This window comes from Balaenoptera physalus (genome assembly GCF_965194825.1).
Source record: "Balaenoptera physalus genome assembly, chromosome: 5".
In the NCBI taxonomy this organism is placed as follows: domain Eukaryota; kingdom Metazoa; phylum Chordata; class Mammalia; order Artiodactyla; family Balaenopteridae; genus Balaenoptera; species Balaenoptera physalus.
The window spans coordinates 85,262,368-85,283,412 of record NC_138884.1 but is presented as its reverse complement, the minus strand read 5'-3'; the positions used below and the strand labels follow the sequence as shown (position 1 = coordinate 85,283,412).

Genomic DNA, 21,045 nt, shown 5'->3' with positions numbered 1-21,045 from the left:
CTGATAGTCATTCAACTTCAAACACATTCTAAATGATCTATATTTTTATACTCCCCTCACCCACATTTTGTGATTTTGCTGTCCTATTTTATATCTTCATGCATATCTTTTTTCTGTTAGTTGTAGTTATAATTGCTTTTATAATTTTTTGATTGTTTTTTAATCTGTGTACTGACTTAAGTGATCTTCAATCCTTTTATATATTTGCCTTTCCTGTTGTGATTTTACCTTTCCGATAGTTTCTTGCTTCTTTTCTATTTAGAGAATATCCTTCAATATTTCTTTTAGGGTAGGTTTAATATTGCTGAGTTCTTTTAGTTTTTGCTTGTCTAAGAAATTTTTTCTCTTCTTCTGTTCTAAATGATAATCTTGCTGGGTAGAGTATCCTAGGTTGCAGGTTTTCCTTTTCAGGACTTTGAATATATAATGCCACTCCTTTCTGGACTGTGAAGTTTTCTGCAGAGAAATCTGCTGATAGCCATATGGGGGTTCCCTTGTAACTGACTCTGTTTTTCTCTTGCTGCCTTTAGAATCCTTTCTTTATTTTTAAATTTGTCATTTTAGGGAATTCCCTGGTGGTCCAGTGGTTAGGACTTGGCACTTTCACTGCTGTGGCCCGGGTTTGATCCCTGGTCAGGGAACTGAGATCCTGCAAGCTGTGTGGTGTGACCAAATAAAATAAAATAAAATAAATTTGTCATTTTAATTATGATATGTCTTGGTGTGAGTCTCTTTGGGTTCATCTTGTTTGGGACCTTCTGTGCTTCCTGTACCTGATATCTGTTTCCTTGTTTAGGTTTGGGAAGTTTTCAGCCATAATTTCTTCAACTACACTTTCAATTCTCTTTCTCTTTCCCTTCTGGAACACCTATTATGCATTGGTTGGCACGTTTTGTATTACCTCATAAATCTCGTATGTTGCTATCATTCTTTTTTCATTGTCTTTCTGTCTGCTCTTCTGATTTAGTGATTTCCATTATGCTCTCTTCCAGGTCACTTATTCATTCTTCTGTGGCATTTAGTCTGCTCTTCATTGCTTCTAGATTGGTTTTTAATCTCAGCAATTGAATTGTCTATTTTTGATTGGTTCATCTTTATAGCTTCTAGTTCCTCATTACAGTGATGTGCATTTCTATCGATACTCTTTCTTAATTCAGTTAGAATTTTTATTGTCTCCTTTTTGAACTCAGGGTCTAGTAGACTAGTGAGCTCTGTTTTATTATTTGTTCTTCCAGGGGATTTCTCTTGTTCTTTTAGTTGGGAGTAGTTCCTCTGCCTTTTTGTTTTACTTAACTTTCTCTGTCTCTATGAATTTAGGAGGAACAGTTATCTACGGTGGTCTTGAAGGGTGTTTTTATGTGGGAGTGTCCCTGCATAGATTGTGTGTGTCCAGTGTTTTTGGCGCAGTGGCTGGTTTTGGTATGGACTTCAGCCACGTCTTTCCTCAGGGTGTGCTGGCCATTATCCCCTTGATGGGAGTGTGGCTGGTATTCTGGTGTCCAGAGCCTGTACTGGATGTGAGGCAGGGCTTTCTCTCTGCTCCGTGGCTGTCACTGCCCTGTCAGGGGCAGGGTCTGCTCCCCAATTGTTGGGGTAGAAGGCTTGAGGGTTGGGTTCAGTCGGACTCCATTGCCCTTGAGTACATGCTGTGCCCCAAAGGAGGTGATTTCTGAAGCAAGTGACGCCCACACGGTCACAGAGCACCTATGTGCTGCCTGTGTAGGCATCCATAGTTCCACCCAGAAGCAGCCCAGGGTTGTGTCCTTTTCTCTGTTGTGTTTGTCTCAGATCTAGGTAAAGGCTACGGTGTGGAGTAGGCTGGGGCTGAGGGTCGGGGTGTTGTGGCTGCAGGAATTGAGGTGGCTTTGCTGCTGCCTGAGGTCTGGGCTGCCTCTGTGGCAGACTCCCAGGACCTGTCTGCCCTATATCTAGCGCTGAGCTGCGGTGTGGTGTGGGCAGACTGGGGTATTCTTGCTAGGAGACTAACCACTGCTACTCCTGAGCTTGCTGACAGTGGTTGTCACCATTCCACCCAGACCATGCCCCAGGACCTCCCAGCTATCTCTGCGGTAGCTAGATTGAGTTCTCTCCTAGGGCCTATATGCCCAAGATTCAGCACTTGGCCACTGCAGGCTCCTGTGGTGCTGCCTCACATGCATGCTGACAGTGGCCTCTGCAGCTCCACCCGGATCACAACCCAGGTGTCCTGGTCTGTCTCTATGCAGCTACACTGAGTCTCTGCCCAGATTTCATGCCAGGCTGTGGTGTGGACTGAATGGGGCCAGGGTGTTCGCCCCTTTGGATTGGGAAGTGGGGCAAGGCGGCAGTTGCCAGTGCAAGGCTCTCTGTGCCCTGGTTGTCAGCAAGCCAGCATGTGGTCACTCCTCACGAGTAGAGCCTAGGCTTCTCCAGCCCTCTGTCTGTCCCAGTGGATTTCTCAGCAGACAAGGGGGCCTGTCTCCTCTGCTCAGGACCCCAGGACTGGTATGCCCAGATTGTGGTTCGACCTGCTTACTCCCCAGGGCGAGGGTCCACCTGTGTGGACCTTCTCTTCCTTACAGAGGTCCCTCCCGGGGGCTCAGTTCCCAACCTGATGCTTTTTTTTTTTTTTTCTGTCCCTGCCTGGTTACGTGGAGCTGTTTCTTGCTGCCTTGGTTCTTCTGACAGTTTCCAGTTAGTTTTCCCTGAAAATTGTTCCACATGTAGAAGTAATTTTGAATTGTTTATGGGGAGAGGTGAGCTCCACATCTTCCTACTCCACCTTCTTGATCCCCCTCAGCCTTGGCATCCTTGAAATGAAAGTTCTGGAAGTGAATTATATAAAGTGGATCATGTGAAGGAAACTCTATGAACACAATAAAAATAGAGAAGGAGAACCTAGGGGAGAGTCAAAAGAAGAAATATCTTCCATCTTTCTTCCAGAACAGGAGGATGATCAGACAGACTGTGTGAGTTTTAGGGGTCCAATAAATAGCACTCCTCCTTTTACACTTGAGTTTGGAACCCATGGAGAGAAAAAAAAAACGATGTCCGGGGACACGGCTTTAGATCTTCAGTCAAGCAGGCTTGCAAATACTTTATTCCTGAATTAGAACTTCCCATCTAATCCAGACACAGCTGAAGAATTGCAGATCCCTCCACCCAACTCATGCAAGACGCATGGCAAAGAGCAGTCTGCAATGCATGCCCACCTCCTGCAGAAACACTGGCAGACAAAGACTGGAAGGGGGAGGGAGTGATATATGGCCCTGTTCATTCTTCCAAATTCACTAATTAAATAAACTCAATTTTCTTTTCACATGGAGTGATGACTAAGGGGTAGGGAGAGAGTCCAAGGGTGTTTCTCTAGGGATGGCCTTCTGCATTGGAAACATGAGGAATGAGGATTAAGAGTTCCCTTCAACAGACTAAAGAGAAGAGGCTTTAATTAGTGGGGCACTGGGGATAATTGGAGCTATTGTGCTGAACTAGGATAGGTAAGGTTTGCCATCTTCAAATAAGTCCTGATAACCCACATCAGTCATTAGCAGTGTGTTTTATTTAGCCAGTATGGTTTGTTGTAAGAGTGAGTAGACGATAGGCAGCATAATGTGGTGAGGAGCGTGCACTTGGGGGCCGGACTGCCCGGGTTTGAGTCCCTGATCTGACTCTTGCTGTGTGACTATGAAAATACTACTTAACCAGTCAGTGCCTCATTTCCTACTCTATAAAATGGGATAATGATGGTACCTAATTCATAGGGTTGTTGTGAGGGTTAAATGAATTAATATATGGAAAGCGTTTAGAACAGTGTCTAGCACATAGAAAGCACTATCTAGAGTATACATAATTAATGTTGATATTGCTATGTGAGAATGTCCTGTAAACTATAGATATATAAAGGCAATGCATTCTGCATAGTATTAGAGACAGCCCAGAGATTGTCAGTTTTGACAAGAGCCCTAGGAAAAAAATGCAGTGTTGGCAAAATCATGTTCTGTCTTCTTTTCCTTCATTCTACTGCTTCTATTTTTAGGAGTCCAGCAACTCCATTGCTCAAAGTTCTACAGCCTATGCAGGTGTGCTATCTTAGAAGTCCTTCATTCTTATGACGAGTATATTTTCTGTGACAAAAATTGGGACTCATGCTGAGAAACTGTGAAGTAGATAGGAATTGGTTTGCGAGTACTAAGGGTGTGAAACTGTAAACTTTATTTTCCTTGTAAGTGAAATGGGGATATTGCCTTGTACAATACAGCCACAATTGGTGGCTAAAATATGGGTAATGATACCTGAAAGATTTCCTATGAAAATTGGAGTCTGTGCTCCCAAGTTTGTTAATTCTTTTTAGTTTTCCCATCCCCCAGATAAAAACTGAAATTCAGTGTGTATTGTGTATATAGGAGGTGTTCCATAAATGTTGAATGAATTGAAGCTGTCTTAGCTTCCTGTTAACTGATTAAAGCATTTGTTATATGATATATATAGTTAAGTAGTTATAACAAAAGAACATTCCTGTGCCCTGTGGAGGTTTTAAAATGTGTTCATGTGTTTTCATTTAGTACCTCTGCAATTACCCCTCTGCCTGGAATGCTCTCTTCTTCCGGATCTTTACATGGCTAACTCCTTGTCATTTGGGACTTAGATTAAATGTCATCTTATCAATGTCATCACTAGTGAGTTCTACCAAATATTTAAGTAAGAAATAACACCAATTTAACACAAACTCTTCCAGAGTTTAAACCCTGATACCAACATTGACAAAGATATTATGAAAAGAAAATTATAGACCAATATCCTTCATGAACATAAACATAGAACAAAAATCTATGTTTATTAAAGCATTTGTTATGTGAGATATATAGATATATATATAGTTAAGTAGTTATAACAAAGAGCACTCATGTGCCCTGTATAATAAAATATTAGCAAATTGAATCCAACAATATCCAACATAAAGAGGATAAGACATTATAAATTAGATCCTCTTTAATGTTTTTCAAGCGATATAAATTAAAGGTTGGAATTCCTTTATTACTACTTTAGCTATTCAGATAATGCTCCTTTGACTGTGATTCCATGTGGAGCCTGAGTCACAGGGGTCCAGGATTCATAAAGATTACAAGTATTTCATCATGTCATTGTAATTTGAGTCTTTATCAAGAATTAGGTATGTTTTAGATATGAAAGTGAAAGTATTTTATAGCATTGTCCAAAGTGTATTTTGATTCCAAGGTTTTCATTTTCAGCGTTGGAATTTTCAGTAACAGACATTTTCCTTGTCTTGTAGTTCAAGATATTTTGGAAACTATATTAATAGACAGCTATATCTTCCCAAGCACCACAATAGTAAGTGTATAACTTTTATATAATTACCTGTCTCATGGTTGTTATTTAGAAAGTACTAAAAAGCCTTCAGATTTAAATTACTAGTTTGTTTAATGCTGAGACTTCTTCAAAACACATCCTTAACTCTCATACTTCTAAGGCTTCTAATGTAGATCCTACTCCTTTCATTTTGATGAATCTGCCAAAAACTGTCCTTTTTGAAAGGTTTATTTTTTATTGGATTTTTTTTCTAGTTTGCAGTCCCTCTTTTATTTATGTATGTATGTATTTATTTATTTATTTTTGGCTGTGTTGGGTCTTCGTTGCTGTGCACGGGCTTTCTCTAGTTGTGGTGAGCGGGGACTACTCTTCGTTGCGGTGCGTGGGCTTCTCATTACGGTGGCTTCTCTTGTTGTGGAGCACGGGCTCTAGGAGTGCGTGCTTTAGCAGTTGTGGTGCACGGGCTTAGTTGCTCCGCGGCATGTGGGATCTTCCCGGACCAAGGCTCAACCTGTGTCCCCTGCATTGGCAGGCGGATTCTTAACCACTGTGCTACCAGGGAAGTCCCTTTGCAGTCCTCTTCTATCTCCCAATTCAACCAGACTATGTAAAAATAGTCATATTTTTATGACTGCTCTCTTATGAAAAACAATGGAATGGAAAATATTGCTATTAGATATTGTTTGTATGCTTTTCTTTATGTGTGTTTCCCCTTGGTAGCCAGATCATTTGAACAGTCTTATCATTGTGATGCTGTATGATTTCCAAGATAGAAAATTTCAAGCTCGTCTCCTTTCTGATAATGAAGAGTCTATAGCGGAAGTTCTAGAAGTAGAGAACCTTCTTAACAGGTAATTGTAAAGGTGAAAACAATGTTTTATATGAAATCATTATTGGTATTTTCACTGGTGAAATTGTATACAATATGATGTGTAGATAAGTGTTAAAATTTTATAGAGAAAAAATATAAAAGTTCATAAGTTTCTTGAGTTCCTTTACAAACAAATCTTGAACAGGGTAAATATTCTGCTTAAATTCAAGTTGTTTTTCAAAGCTTGAATTGTAAGATCCAACTTGTAAGTATTTGGAAAATGGTGAAAAATTCCTGACAATTTTTAGCACGTACTTAAGTTACACTTCATTTGAAACAGCTATTATTTGTTTACCTGGCTTTGTTTATAGCTCTTTAAAAAAAATCTAACATGTATCAAACAAGAAAATTCCAACAGTAGATAAGAACCTATCACTCTTCCAAGTTGAAAAAAAAAATCTACAACTTCATGTTAGTAGTTAAGAACAAAACTAACATGTTTTAAATTTGTTTTCCTTTTATCCTAAATATCAGCAGAAACCTAGTATGGGGATAATAATAGCATCTACCTAAAAAGGTTGTTGGGAGAAGTAATTAAACTAATGCATATAAAATGCTGAGCTTAGAGTCAGACACTTAGTAGATGGTCAATCAGTGTTAAATGCTACTGTTGTTAGGGCTTTTGTTATTATATCGTTGAACCTTAATAGAAAGCACAATATAGCAACAACAGCAATCTCGTAGGAAGATTTTTACCAGGTGAATAATCTGAAACAGTTGTCATATCTCATTTTATATTATTATGGGAAACTCAAGCAGTTTCATTTACAGTATTGAAGGTTGAGACCAGAGGACTCACGTAATGGAGTTATAGTAATAACTTACCTTTATTGAACACTTAATATGTATCAATCACTGTTATAAGAAGCTCTTTACATAACAACTCTTTGAGGTAGATATTGTTACCAACCTGTATTTTTACACATGGGAAAACTGAGGCACAGACATGTTAAAGGACCCTGCCTAATGCCATAGAGCTAGAAACGGGAGTAGCCAGAATACACATTCAGGAATGCTGACTCTAGAGCCCAGGATTTAACCATTTATATGCTACTACTCCTTCCACTTAAGATAGTGAGTGGTGGCTAAAGTACTCTAGAAGATGAAAGATACGACATAGTCATATCTCATGTCACTTGTAGCCATGAGAAATTTAGAGATGGAGGAAAGCAAAAGCAATCAGATGTATGTACCCTCTGTGTTAGATAAGTAAGGATCTTGCCCCTGATTACTGCAGAGGTTTCTGGGCAACTACTTCACCCCCCATACCAGTACTGGGCAACCTGCCTCTGAGGACGGGCACCCACGATGGGTGCAGATACATCAGAGAAAGGTTGGTGGGGCAGTATGCTGTGGGACAGGCTCTGAGTTTCAGCTTTCCTGAGCTGCTCTCAGTTTCTGTTTGACTTAGTCAGGACTCAGGAGATGTTCATGGAAGTCTCAACTTAGTCTCAGTGAGCGTAATGGGAGCTGAGGTTAGGAAAGCCACAGGGCTCCAACCAAGTAAGAAAGACCAGACTGTCATTTCATGAGCAGCAGATTTTTAGCTGAGAATGTTAGCAAGCCAGGCAGGAAATAGGACAAGCAAAGGCCATGGCTTAGGAGGCCAGAGGAACCAGAAGATATTACTGTCTAAGGTTCCTGATTCTCCATATATTTCCCTTTCCCCATAATACATACCATGCTACCTCCTGCCTTGACACACATCTGGTTCCATTCTTGTCAGTGCAAGAAACTGACAGTGCAGTTTTTCCCCCTACCCAAACCAATAGAGCTTCATGTAATGCAGGTCTTATTCCCACATTAATAAGTTATTTTATACCCAATTCATGCTATACTCAATTCATAATATGCTATAGGAGAAATGCATGTATTTAGTGATTGAATTGCAGAGAACAGTAGTGCAGTATACTTATATAAAGATAACACTGAAAAAATACATGTATAATGATAAAGATAATGCTGAGAAAATACATGTATAAAGATAACACTAAAGGGTTTTAATCAGGAGTCTCAGCTTTCAAGTAATAGAAGCCATCTTCAGTTAGCCTGAGCAAAATGGAAAATGTTCTTATAAAGATATTGGAGGGCTTCTCTGGTGGCGCAGTGGTTGAGAATCTGCCTGCCAATGCAGGGGACATGGGTTCGAGCCCTGGTCTGGGAAGATCCCACATGCCGCGGAGTAACTGGGCCCGTGAGCCACAGCTACTGAGCCTGCGCGTCTGGAGCCCGTGCTCCGCAACAAGAGAGGCCGCGATAGTGAGAGGCCTGCGCACCGCGATGAAGAGTGGCCCCCACTTGCCGCAACTAGAGAAAGCCCTCGCACAGAAACGAAGACCCAACACAGCCATAAGTAAATAAATTAATTAATTAAAAAAAAAAGATATTGGAATGTCTCATGCAACTCAGAGACTCAGGAATAGGGTGAAAGCAGGAACTGGAAAGATGTCAGGACCTTCTTTACCTCTGCTTCTTTGTCTCTTTATCTTTTTAACTCTGCTTCTTTCTTAATATCTGCTTCATTCTTTTTTTCTCTGCAGATCTGCCTTCTCTGCTTCTCTAGTCTACATGGAGAAAGCCCTACTATTGCACTCCAGGTCTTGAGCTTACTTGTTACCGTTGTATGTTAGTTTCTTCACTTAGACTAATTTATTGTCTCTAACCCCAATTCTAAATTATAATCCCTCCCCTGGGAATTTGATTGGCTCCATGTAGGTCAGGTGCATTCCCCTGGGCCAATCCCCCATAGCCAATGGAACAGAATTCTGAACTGAGACAGAATGGTAGCGGCCAACCTCTGTAGATCATCTGTGGCTTGGGGCTGGTCACAGTTGTCCCCAGGGAAATAGAATCATTGTAAGCTTGAAGTATACTTTAGTTATGTTTCTACCAAGAAGACGAAGACTAATTTTAAGAGGTGATAGAAGTAATTATTTAGCAAGAAATTGAATGAGAATTATTTCCTCCTTATGAAAATTGTGTTTGATCTTTGTTGTTATTGTCTCTTCCAGAGATCCTTGTGTTTTATCGCTCTATATACCAACTTGTATCTTTTTTTGAATTTTCTTTTATTTATTTTTTTATACAGCAGGTTCTTATTAGTCCAACTTGTTCTTTTTATTCATTTGTTCATAGCTTTAGAGATATAATCCAAGATGACACCTATTATCATTTTTGACATATGCAAGGTCTTTAAGAACTCATTCCTTGTACAAAATGCAACTATATTTTAAATACTATGTGACTGGGTTAAATAAAAGGAGACCACAGCTTCTTCCTTTCTTACTCCCCCCTGCCTTACACTAGCCCAAGAATCTGATTCTGCCAAATAATTTGTTGGGCTTTGGTGAGGCAGAATTGGAGAATGGGCAGTGAAAGAGTAGAGAGGCAGAAGAGAGGAAAAACTTAGTAGTCCATCCTCCCAAACCACCCAAAACTGTCCTGAAACCTTCCCCATTACAATTAAGGCACCACCAGCTTCTTAGATATCATCCTTGATTCCTCCTTCCTCCCCTCCCCAGTGCCCATACCACACCTAATACCTCAAGTTCTGTAATTCCAATTGGGAAACATATGCTGAATGTGTCTACTTGTTTCCATTTCCACTCCTACTGTCCAAATCCAAGCCACTATAATGTGTCACTTGGACTACTGCAATAGTAGTCCTCCTTCCCTGCCTGTAACTCTTACTTTTTCACAGTCTGTTCCACATGGCAGGTAAAGTGATATTTTAAAAAAGTGATTATATAGTCATGACAGAGTATCTAGGATCAAACTATATTCCTCCTGTAAACAACTAGATGGACAAAATATATGAGGCAAAGATTTTGGACATTAGACAAAAAGCAGCACAGAATTTTGATCCTTGAGAGAATGAAAACAAATGAGGTGAGCCCTAGAATAGTCCTGGCTATATGTCTACAGGTACTTTCCAACTGCAGTGCAGGAAGGAGCATCTCAAGAGGGAAACTGTAGTCTTACTAAATTAAGAAAACAGAGATCAGAGTTTTGGGATAAGCATCTGAAATGATCATTTTTTTTTCTCCTTTATTCTATTAATGTGGTAAGGTAATTCACATTGAATAATTTATGAATGTTAAAACCAACCATGGATTTTTGGGATAAATCACATTTGCTTGGATATATCCCTTTTCTTCTATTCCTCAGTTTTCTCATTCACATAATGCTCCAGGGTTTCTCATTTGCTGAAATGCTCCCTAAACACTTGTTCATGGGTTTTTGTCTCTCATATTCTCTCCACCCCTTCTTTGGAAACTCTTAGCCCATTTCACTTACTTAGTGAATATTCTGAAACAGTTGTCAGTATGATGTCTGATTTTATCTTTGTATGGGAAATTCAAGCAGTTCACTGAAGATTATCCTTTGGCATTAAGAAAGTATTCAATTTATATTTAAACAGAACCATATTTCTTTTGTGTTAGGCATTACTAATGGCACTCCAAAACTTGAGATATTTTGGGAATTCCCTGGCAGTCCAGTGGTTAGGACTCGGCACTTTCACTGCGGAGGGCCTGGGTTCAATCCCTGGTCAGGGAACTAAGATTCCACAAGCCATGTGGTGTGGCCAAAACAAAACAAAACAAAAACAAAAAGCAAAGCAAACCAACAACAACAAAAAAACTTGAAATATTTTGTTCATTGTTAGATAAAATTTCTGAAAATTTGAAGCCAAAAAGGAGTAAAGCCTCTTTTGTATTAGGTAGGATTCTTTTTTGACAACACACGGGACTCCAACTCAAACTAGATTAGACAAAAGAGAAATTTTATTATAAGGTATCACACGGAAGAATTGAACAATGAGACTTGCAGGAAAGACATTGATGTGGCTATGCTTCTACTAACTAAATCCTGTGGCTCAAGTATCATCAGGACTCTCTTCGACTCTAGTCTCTGCCTCTTTGTGTGCTTTACCTTCATTCTTGGATCTTTTTTTCTGTTCATAGAATGGGAAACTTGGCTGCTGACTACTCAGGAGCTTTACATCGTACACAGCACAAAAACAAAAACTAGAAAGACTGGCTTGACTCTCAGTTGCTACACACAAAAATTCGCTTGACTCTGGTTTGGGTCAAGTGGTCACCCGCTCCCAATCAACTGTAGTCAGGGAGACAGAGTCAGTTAGGAACACCTCCCAAGAAAATTATATGAATGGAGAGAGGAGAGGAACATTTTTCGGAAGAGGGGAAGTTTCTATTCCCAGAAGGGAAGTGGTACTTAGAATAGAAACCTGTAGGTTTCTGCTCTAAATGGAAACATTGTGCTGTAAATATGCTTTGCTGTTTAACATCTCCATTTTTTACGGTACTCCGCCCTCTGTCTGTATGTCTTTTCTCTTCTTGTGGTCTGGAAAATTCTTGCTCCTCCTTTAATAGTTCAGGTTTCTTCTCTTGGAAGTCCCTTTAGGCTGATTTTGTTCTTCTTCCAATACATTTACTCTCTTCTTTATCTATGTATCTTATAACATTAACCATGTTGAGCTATAATTATTTGTTTATATGTCTGTTTTACCACCTAATTGTAAATTACTTAAGGGTAGGAACTATCTTTTAATCTTTATAGCTCAGGTCTGATAACAGTACTTGATTAATACTAGTAATAAAAGAATAAGCATATTGGACTTCCCTGGTGGTCCAGTGGTAAAGAATCCGCCTTCCACTGCAGGGGACACGGGTTCAATCCCTGGTCGGGGAACTAAGATCCCACATGCCGCGGGGCAACTAAGCCCGCGCGCCACAACTAAAGAGCCCACACTCTCTGGAGCCCACACGCCACAACTAGAGAAGAGAAAACCCGCACGCCACAACTAGAGAGAAGCCCACACGCCGCAACAAAAGATCCCACATGCCTTAATGCAGATCCCTTGTGCCTCAACGAAGACCTGACACAGCCAAAAAAAAAAAAAAAAAAAGAATAAGCATATTAATCATTATCATTTCTTGAATAACTTAACTTTAAATACATTCAGAAGTATCTTTGCAACCATTCTATAAGTTAGATACTACTTCTTAATTCCTAGAGCTTAGAGAAGCTAAGTAACTTGTCTAAAGTCACATAGCTAGTAATTAGTGGAACCATAATCTGAACCCAGGTAATCTGATTGCAGAGTCCAAACCATACTGGCTGGAGAGACAGAGGAACAGCAAAGTAGAGAAAGAGGGGAATGGATGTGGCATGTAAGCAAGAGTGGCAAATAGCTCAGTGTGTGACTAGAGGTAGATTCATGGATGGGAGTGGTGAGAATTGAGAAAGGAAGAGTTGGTTCAGGTTAAATTATTAATATCCTTGTGTGTCCTGATAAAGAGTTTGGATTCTGGCCTGTAGCTAATGGGTTCATTTAAGATTTAAGCTTAAGAATTATATAACTACAATTTAACATACAGAAAGAAAGCTCTGGCTACATGGATAACAGGGATGCTGATAAAAAGATAATTTAGCAACTCTCTGCCATAACACAAATTGTAGCAGGAGATGGAGTTCTGGATCAAGAATGTTGGGAAAGGCTGTTTTTGCTTCCATTTTAATCACTGCAGTCTACCTTAAAGCTATGGAAGTTTTCTTAGTAATCACAGGATATTTTATTTATGGAAGTGATATATCTGGTTATCCTAATAGCATTTGGATTTGGTCTTTGTCCTCAATCTGATACTGTATGTTTATATAAGAATCTTTATAACTGTACATATACTTCAAGTTACTTTTTATATGATTAAATTATATTAAAATTCACAGTCCAAAATGTTTGCTATCTGAGTTTTGGAAAATCTTTTCTCCCTATACTCCCTGTATATACACAACACATACATTTTTCTAGGCTTCATATCTCTGATCTTTATATTTAATGATTGAATAATTGTCAGCATTTATTATGGTAAATTCGAACTATGTAGGTATTTGGAAGGACTGTTTAGTCAAAAATAGTCTGTTCTCAGAAACATCTCAGTGTATAATATAGAACAGTAACTCATCCCCTTTATATTAATTTATTCTTCGATGTGCATTAATATATAATTATTTTTAATGTCCCTTGCTGTAGCTCTATGACATTAGGACATAGCACTACACAAATCTAATTCTTTTTTAAAATTTAATTTAATTTATTTATTTGGTTGCACTGGGTCTTAGTTGCAGCACACAGACTCCTTAGTTGTGGCATGCGAACTCTTAGTTGTGGCATGCATGTAGGACCTAGTTCCCTGACCAGAGATCGAACCTGGGCCCCCTGCATTGGCAGCGTGGAGTCTTATCCACTGTGCCACCAGGGAAGTTCCCACAAATCTAATTCTATGATAGCCCCAGAAGGCTTAATGTTTGATAACCCTTCCGTCTCCCCCCCCCCCCCGCCCACAAGTGCCCCTGTGTTCCCATCCTCTCTCCCTGTTTCCCTCCCTCCCTCCCTCTCTCCCTCCCCCTCCACCCGCTGCTCTCGCTTTCTGTCTCTATCTCTATCTTATTAAGCTTTCTGCAGCCACATACACCACTCTCAAGGAACTTGACTTCTTGTGGCATCTCTTCCTCATTTCTCATTCAAGGTTATCCTTGAGGTTTATTGTTCAATTAGATTCCTATTGTGAAAATGCTATGAATATAGGTCAAGAGTAAGTCCTGTATTCTCATTTATTAAAAATTTGGGCTCTGACATTAAAAAAAAATCATTGGGTCTTCATGGTTATGCTAACGAGTTCTTGTTTTTCTTTTCTGTTATTTGGAACTTTGAGGTATGGGATAGTCAGAACTGGGAAGGACTTGATACAGATTCATGAAAGTTCCTTAATCTTATCAAGAGTACACTGTTGCCATCTCTGATCATAATAACTGCCGTATAATGAGTGCCTGCCATGTGCTAGGCACTGTGCTAAGTATTTTACACACATGATATTAATCACCACATTAATTGTAAGGTGAGCTGATCACATTTTACAGATGAGAAAACTGAGGCTGATGAGCAATTCAGTATCACACCTGAGGTCACACAGCTAGTAAGTGACAGAGCCTGAATTTAACTTCAAGTTTGTCTGACTCTAAATCCTACACCTTTTTCACTACATAAAATTTGTCTCTCAGCCAGCAATTGTTTTAAATATTTGAGGAGATACACAACTATACAGAGACATCAAAAACTGAAAAAAAGAAGCAGGATTATTGGATTTCCATTTTTAAATATGGCAAATTTTAGTTTTAGACTTCAAAAATTTGAAATAGAATTATAGAAGTATTTGTTAAAATTCTAAATCTAATTGTTAATGTTTCTAGTGGAAACTGATAGTCTTGTCTTCAATGCAGTACTTAACCAAGAATGGATTTTCTATTTCTAGTTTTAAGACAAAATTGGCTGCGGCATTGGCAAGATGTCGAATCAAACATGATGCCCTTTCAATTTACCACATTCTTCCAGAAACAGTTAGGAACCAGGAACTAAGGGCCTCAACTTTGCCACTTTATGCTTGGATAAATACTTGTAAAATCAGGTAAGATTTCTAATCAAATTCTTTATTTAAGTCACTTGCCTTTCAAAATAATGTCATAAGAAATATTACCTTTTTAATGGATGGGGGGCTCATCTGGGGGAGTGATTGGGGAATCATAGTTTAGTTCAGGATTTTATCACCAGATTACCGAAAGTAATTACATAAATGTGTTAACTTTTTTGTCTCTGTTTTTCATCTTATTGTTGGCTAAAATTATAAGTTCCATTAAATGCAGTATATGCAGTGATATTTTTATTTATTGTAGGAAAAAGATTCTAGTGTTAAATACACTTTTGATGTATTATATTTGTAATTAAACCCTAATGTTATATATTTACAGCCCTGAAGAAGTTTATCATAGTTTGAAGAAAAAAGGCTATAATAAAGTCAAATCTGTGTTGCATATTGATAATAAAGTCTTTGCTGTGGATCAACATTGCTATGATGTCTTAATTTTTCCATCTCATCTTAAAAGTGATCTTCTAAATATAGATCTTTTCAAAGATTATAAACTTGTATTTCAGGTAAACTAACACTTACTTTCATTGTGATTCTCAATAATCCTGCTCACCCAGAGAATTCCTCCTTAAAAATAAAACCTAACAAATTGGCTATATTTTGTATAGGTTATCAAGGAGGTTTATAAGGCCTAATTTTCACCTTGAATAAAATTAATACCCCTACAATCCGTTTTCATTTTATACTTTGGCATCTTTGCCCCATGTGAAGTGGGCATATTGTAAAGAACATATTCTCCTTCCTAGACACCATAGATGGGGGAACTCTTATTGCCTACAGCTAAAAGGCTATATTTTTCTCTCCCAAGGGAGGATTCAAGAAAAGGCACAATGATTCCTTTTCTTCTTTCCATTTCTGGGGAAGATGCTAGTGCCATCCTGCATTTGAAAATGCAATGTGTAATACTTTCCCATTATCTCTTTACTATATTCCTACAGCTTTGATTTGTAAGATGTGTATATATAAATGGCTATCAATGCAGGAAGAGAATGTGAGGTATAATGTGGTTTCAATAGAATGAAAAATTAAAAGAAATCAGGTTAAATTAATTTTTATGTCCTTAGATTCCAGTTCTTGCCTCAGATTCACCTTGGTTTTGTAAGGTTTATCCCTTCAAAGTACCTGCATTCTTGGGCAGAGTCTCTTGGCCTTATTTTGTTGTGACACCTTATTGAGCACTGAGATCAGTTGCAGAAACTCATCTGTCCAGCCCCCTTTTATAAGCTTGTCAACCATCTTACTTTTAATCTCTGTGAGCTAGCAGCCATTTAGATGACAGTGTAATGGGGAAGAAAGAATGGCAGTAGCAAATGGGTTCATTTTCATGAAAGCTTAAGAATGGGAGCTAAGGCAGGACATCGGTAATCTGTAAATCACATTTTGGGGATTTTGGCATTGCCTTATCACCGTATAAAAGTTAAATGATAACAGTCATAATTTAGGCTAAACAAAGTTAGGGTATTGTTTTAAATCAGTTTATATCAGTTATCTTTGTTAAGTTTATATTTTAACATATGTTAAGATGTTTTAAACTCGAATGCATTAGGTATCTCTTCGGAATTTCTGCCAATACTTTGTTTACCTAAGGCAAAAAGAAGTCAGTACATGCTTCTAGTCAAGCCCTTCGAAATTCTAATTGTACCATTATCTTGCAGGACAAATCTCGAAGTCTCGCTGTCCATTCTGTAAAGGCTTTATTAAATATGGATGATGATATCTTAATGGTCAATTCAGGTTCGTGGTACACAGTTGCCCATATGTCAATCTTAACAAATAAGAATACCTCAAAAATATTTGTGTGTGGAGTACAATCACAAGCTAAGGATCCTGACCTGAAGAACCTTTTCACAAAAATGGGATGTAAAAGTATGTACAAATATTTATTTGTTTGGTGGTAATGTTCTGTAAGATTTAAAAATGTTAAAAATATTTGAATTTGTTATCTCTCGGAATATAAAACTCTAGATATGAACTATACTCCTAAAATCCCCACTAATCTGTATTATATCAGGCTGTTCTTGTTGCTTAATATTGGTTAAACAACTGCAGTTTAAATTAATGAATATATTGGCACTTTGGTATATTGCTTGACATTTAACTACTGCATAATTTGAGTTTCAAACAATAATTAAAGTAAGTGGTAGAAATTGTCATCTTTTAATAAATAAGAACACAATCACAGGAGTTCTTAAGGGACAAAGATAATATCTAGGACCAGATGCTAAGTCCGTAGGCTTCTTATTTTTAAAGAATTTTTCCATTGGATCATGCTGTGACAAAAGATAACATTTCATTATAGGTTCAGTGAAGCTGAAAAACTAAACGAATCTTTTGACAGATTCACAGGGTCAGCGAGATGATAAGTAGAATTCAGGGCTTGACACGGAGAGGTAGACTGGTAAATACCCAGGATTTCACTGGAGCACAGAAGTATACCCTGGGTAGTGATCAGTCCTCTGATGAATTGAAGCCCAAATTCCAGTCATCTCAATTCCCAGTTGGATTAAGGTGATCTGGGATTGCCAGAGGCAAAAGTAAATTCTCTCTGGAAGAAAGTAACATCATCTTGGATCTCATATTATCTCCTAATTTTTTTCAAATGCTGTGTCTGACACTCAAAAAAAAAAAAATCAGACAAAATAGAAGAAAGATGTGAGTGAAATAAAGAGAAAAATACTGCAATAGAAGCAAACCCACAAAAGGTCCAGGTACTGGAGATATCAGATGTGGACTTTAACTATGATTAATATGCTGAAGACACTAAATGACAAAAGAGAGACTAAATTCTCTGCAGAATTACAGCAGAGAACTGGAAACTATAATTTTTTAAAAACTCAGAAGAAAATTCTAGAATTGAAAAATACAATATGTGAAATTAAGAAATAAACAGATAGATTTAACAGTAGGTTAAAACTAATAGAAGGAATAAGTGAACTGATCAGTCAGAAGAAACTATCCAGACGGAAGCATCAGGAGACAAAAGGATGACTAATATGGAAGAGACCATAAAATACACATGAGATTCAGTGATCCAGTGATCTCAGGTATGTTGTGATTGGGAACCCAGAAAGAGAGGAGAAAAGGAACTGGAAGAAACAATATGTGAAATTCGGACTGGGAGTTCTAAAAAATTGATTAAAGTCACAGATTCAAGAAGCCCTATGAACTCCAATAAAAATAAATGTGTAAAAAACATAGTAGGCACATCATAGCATAATTGCTGAAAACCAAAGACAAAGAACAATGTTCAAAGCAGCCAGGGAGATGATACATATTACCTTCGATGAGATAGCAATAAAAGTAAAAATTAACTTTTCAACAGAAACAACTGAGGCCAGAGACAAACAGTATCTTCATAGTGCAGAAAGAAAATGTCAGGCTAGATTTCTATACTCAGCAAAAATTTCCTTTGAAATAAAGATACTCTCAGAAAAAGAGAGTCTGAGTTTGTTACCAGCAGATACAATAAAGGGTTTACTAAAGATTATTGTTTGAGTAGAAGGTATATTATCTCATACAGAAGGTTGTAGATGCTGGAAGAAATGAAGAGCAATGGAAAAGGTTAGTACATAGGTAAATCTAAATAACTGTAGTCTAGTGTCTTGTGGGACTGTAAACTAATGTCTTGTGGAGCTAACAATATTTGTGTTATATGTAATTAAAATACATTACAACAATGGCACATAATTTAGAGAAGGAAATGGAATTAATGTGTTCTATCATCCTTGCTTTGTCTAAGAAATGATAAAAGTAGTAAATTATTAAGTCAGTAGTATGTTATAATATCAGGGGCAAACAATAAACAAATAATAAAAGAATGTAAAACTAATAGCTAAGGGGGAGGGGTGGAATATGGAATTGGAATCACCATAGTAACATATAAAAGGCAAGACAAATAGAAAGGAAGTCGGTAGATTAAACTTTTAAAAAAATATGTATTTATAAATCAATAAGTAAACATATTAAATATGCATGACTAAAACTTGAATTACAAGACAAAGAACATCAATACTGGATTTTTAAAGATCAACTTTAAAATGCTATTTATAAGAGATACCCCTTACATAAAAGGATATTCAAAAAAAAAAAAACTAGAAGGACAGAAAAAGATATTCAGTGAACATACTAACAAAAAGAGCTACAGACAAAGTAGTGTTATGTCAAGAAAACTTACTAGAAATATAGCATGTTTAATTCATCAGGAAAATATACCAGTACTAAGAAGTATGTACATGATAACATAGTCTCAAAATATATAAAGCCACATTATCTAGAATCAGCAGATAAAATGCTCTGTATATAGAAAATTCTAAAGAATCCATGAAAAAAATACAGATTTAATGCAATCCCTATAAAAACCCTAGCTGGCTTTTTTGCAGAAATTGACATTCTGTCCTAAAATTCACATGGAAATCCAAGGGACCTGGAGTAGCCAAAGCAGTCTTGAAAAAGAACAAAGTTATAGGACTCACACTTCGTGATTTCAAAATTCACTACACAGCTTTAGTAATCAAGACAATGTGGGACTGGCATAAAGATAAACATGTAGATCAGTGGATAGAATTGAGAATCCAGAAGTAAAATCTTACATTTATGGTCAATTGATTTTTGACAAGTGCGCCAAGACCATTCAACAAGGAAAGAATAGTCTTTTCAATAAATGGTGCTGGGGTAACTGGATATCCACGTGCAAAAGAATGAAGTTGGACCCTTACTTCAAATCATATACAAAAATTAACTCAAACTGGATCAAAGACCTAATTATAAGAGGTAAAACTATAAAACTTCTAGAAGAAAACACAGGGGTAAAACTTTGTGACTTTGAATTTGGCAGTGGTTGTTTAAACACCAAAAGCACAACAAAAGAAAAGATAAAGTTCATCTAAATGAAAAACTTTTGTTCTTCAAAGGACACTATCAAGAAAGTGAAAAGACAACCCACAGAATGGGAGAAAATATTTGCAAATCATATATGTAATAAGGGACTTGTATCTAGAATATGTAAACAATAATAAGACATATATCACAATTTAAAAATGGGTAAAGTATATTAATTCAGCTCTTCAAGAAAAAAGTTTATAAAACAATTCAGTTATCAGTAATGGACAAGGAGATATTACTACAGATCCTAGAGACATTTAAAACATAATAAAAAGATACTATGAGCAAACTTGAACATTTAGATGACATTGGTATATTCCTGGAACAACACAACTTACCAAAACTGACAGAAGAAGAAATAGAAAATCTGAATACTCTTGTATCTATTAAGATCTTAAAATTAGGGAATATAAATGTCTATTAAATTCATAATTGAAAATCTCCCCACTCACAAAGCAAAAAATGTAAAAACCTTTAGTCCTTTAAGGAAGAAATAAATAATACTCTTTCAGAGAATAGAAAAAGAAGGATTACTTCCCAGTTAATTTATAACCTTGATATCAAAAACTTGAAATGGATATTAAAGAAGGAAAATTATAGGCTAGTGCCACTCATTAGCGCATTTGTAAAAATAAGTGTTAGCTAACTGAGATAAGTATTAGCAAACTGTATTTAGAAATATATAAGAATAATAATACATTATAAATAAGCTGGATTCTAGGAATACAAAGTTGGTTTAACTCTTAAAAATCAATTTATATAATCATGTTAATAGAATAATTTTATGGTCATCTCAATAGATGCAGAAAAGAAATTTGATAAAATTTAACATTCATTCATTATATATATACACAGGAAATATCATACTTGATGGCATGTTTAAAGCTTTCTGGTATCAGGGATTAGATAAGCATGCCTGCCATCACCACTTCTAATCAACATTGTACTGGAATCATAGGCAGTACAGTAAGGAAGGAAAAGAAGAAATAGAAGATATAAAGATTGGAAAGGAAGAAATAAAATTGTCTTTAATTTATAGGTGACATGATTATATATGTGGAAAATACAAGGTAATCTATAACTAAACTATAGATTTCACGTATGCCTTTTTTAAATTAATTTTTATTGGGGTATAGTTGATTTACAATGTTGTGTTAGTTCCTGCTGTACAGCAAAGTGAATCAGTTACATGTATGACTTTTGCAGTGTTGCTAGATACAAGGTCAGCATACAAATTCAGTTTCCATACACCAATAACAAAAATTTGAAAATGAAGCAGATACCTTTTACAATGAACAAAAAAAGTAAAACATTTAGCAATACATCTAGTAAAAGATGTGTAAGACCTCCTCATAAAACTTATGGGACATTATTGAAAGAAAGAAAGAAGACCTAAATAAATGGAAACAACAGACCATGTTCATGAATTGAACTACTAAATGTCATAAAGATGAGTTTCCTCTCCAAGTTGATCTGTATAGG

The 21,045-nt window shown here is 37.1% G+C and overlaps 1 protein-coding gene across 5 annotated transcripts in view; it reads left to right on the top strand.

Moving 5' to 3' along the window:
* The window catches only part of NSUN7 (NOP2/Sun RNA methyltransferase family member 7), a 64,983-nt gene that overhangs the window by 8,700 nt on the left and 35,238 nt on the right, over positions 1-21,045 (top strand). For 4 of the 5 annotated variants that reach the window (XM_082464213.1, XM_082464211.1, XM_082464212.1 and 1 more), the window contains exons 3-7: positions 5,270-5,328; positions 6,028-6,158; positions 14,512-14,664; positions 15,005-15,188; positions 16,338-16,548. In XM_082464213.1, the coding sequence (XP_082320339.1) occupies positions 5,270-5,328; positions 6,028-6,158; positions 14,512-14,664; positions 15,005-15,188; positions 16,338-16,548 (738 nt within the window). The remainder of the gene's footprint in view (positions 1-5,269; positions 5,329-6,027; positions 6,159-14,511; positions 14,665-15,004; positions 15,189-16,337; positions 16,549-21,045) is intronic. The other variant, XM_082464214.1, reaches the window with a different exon arrangement.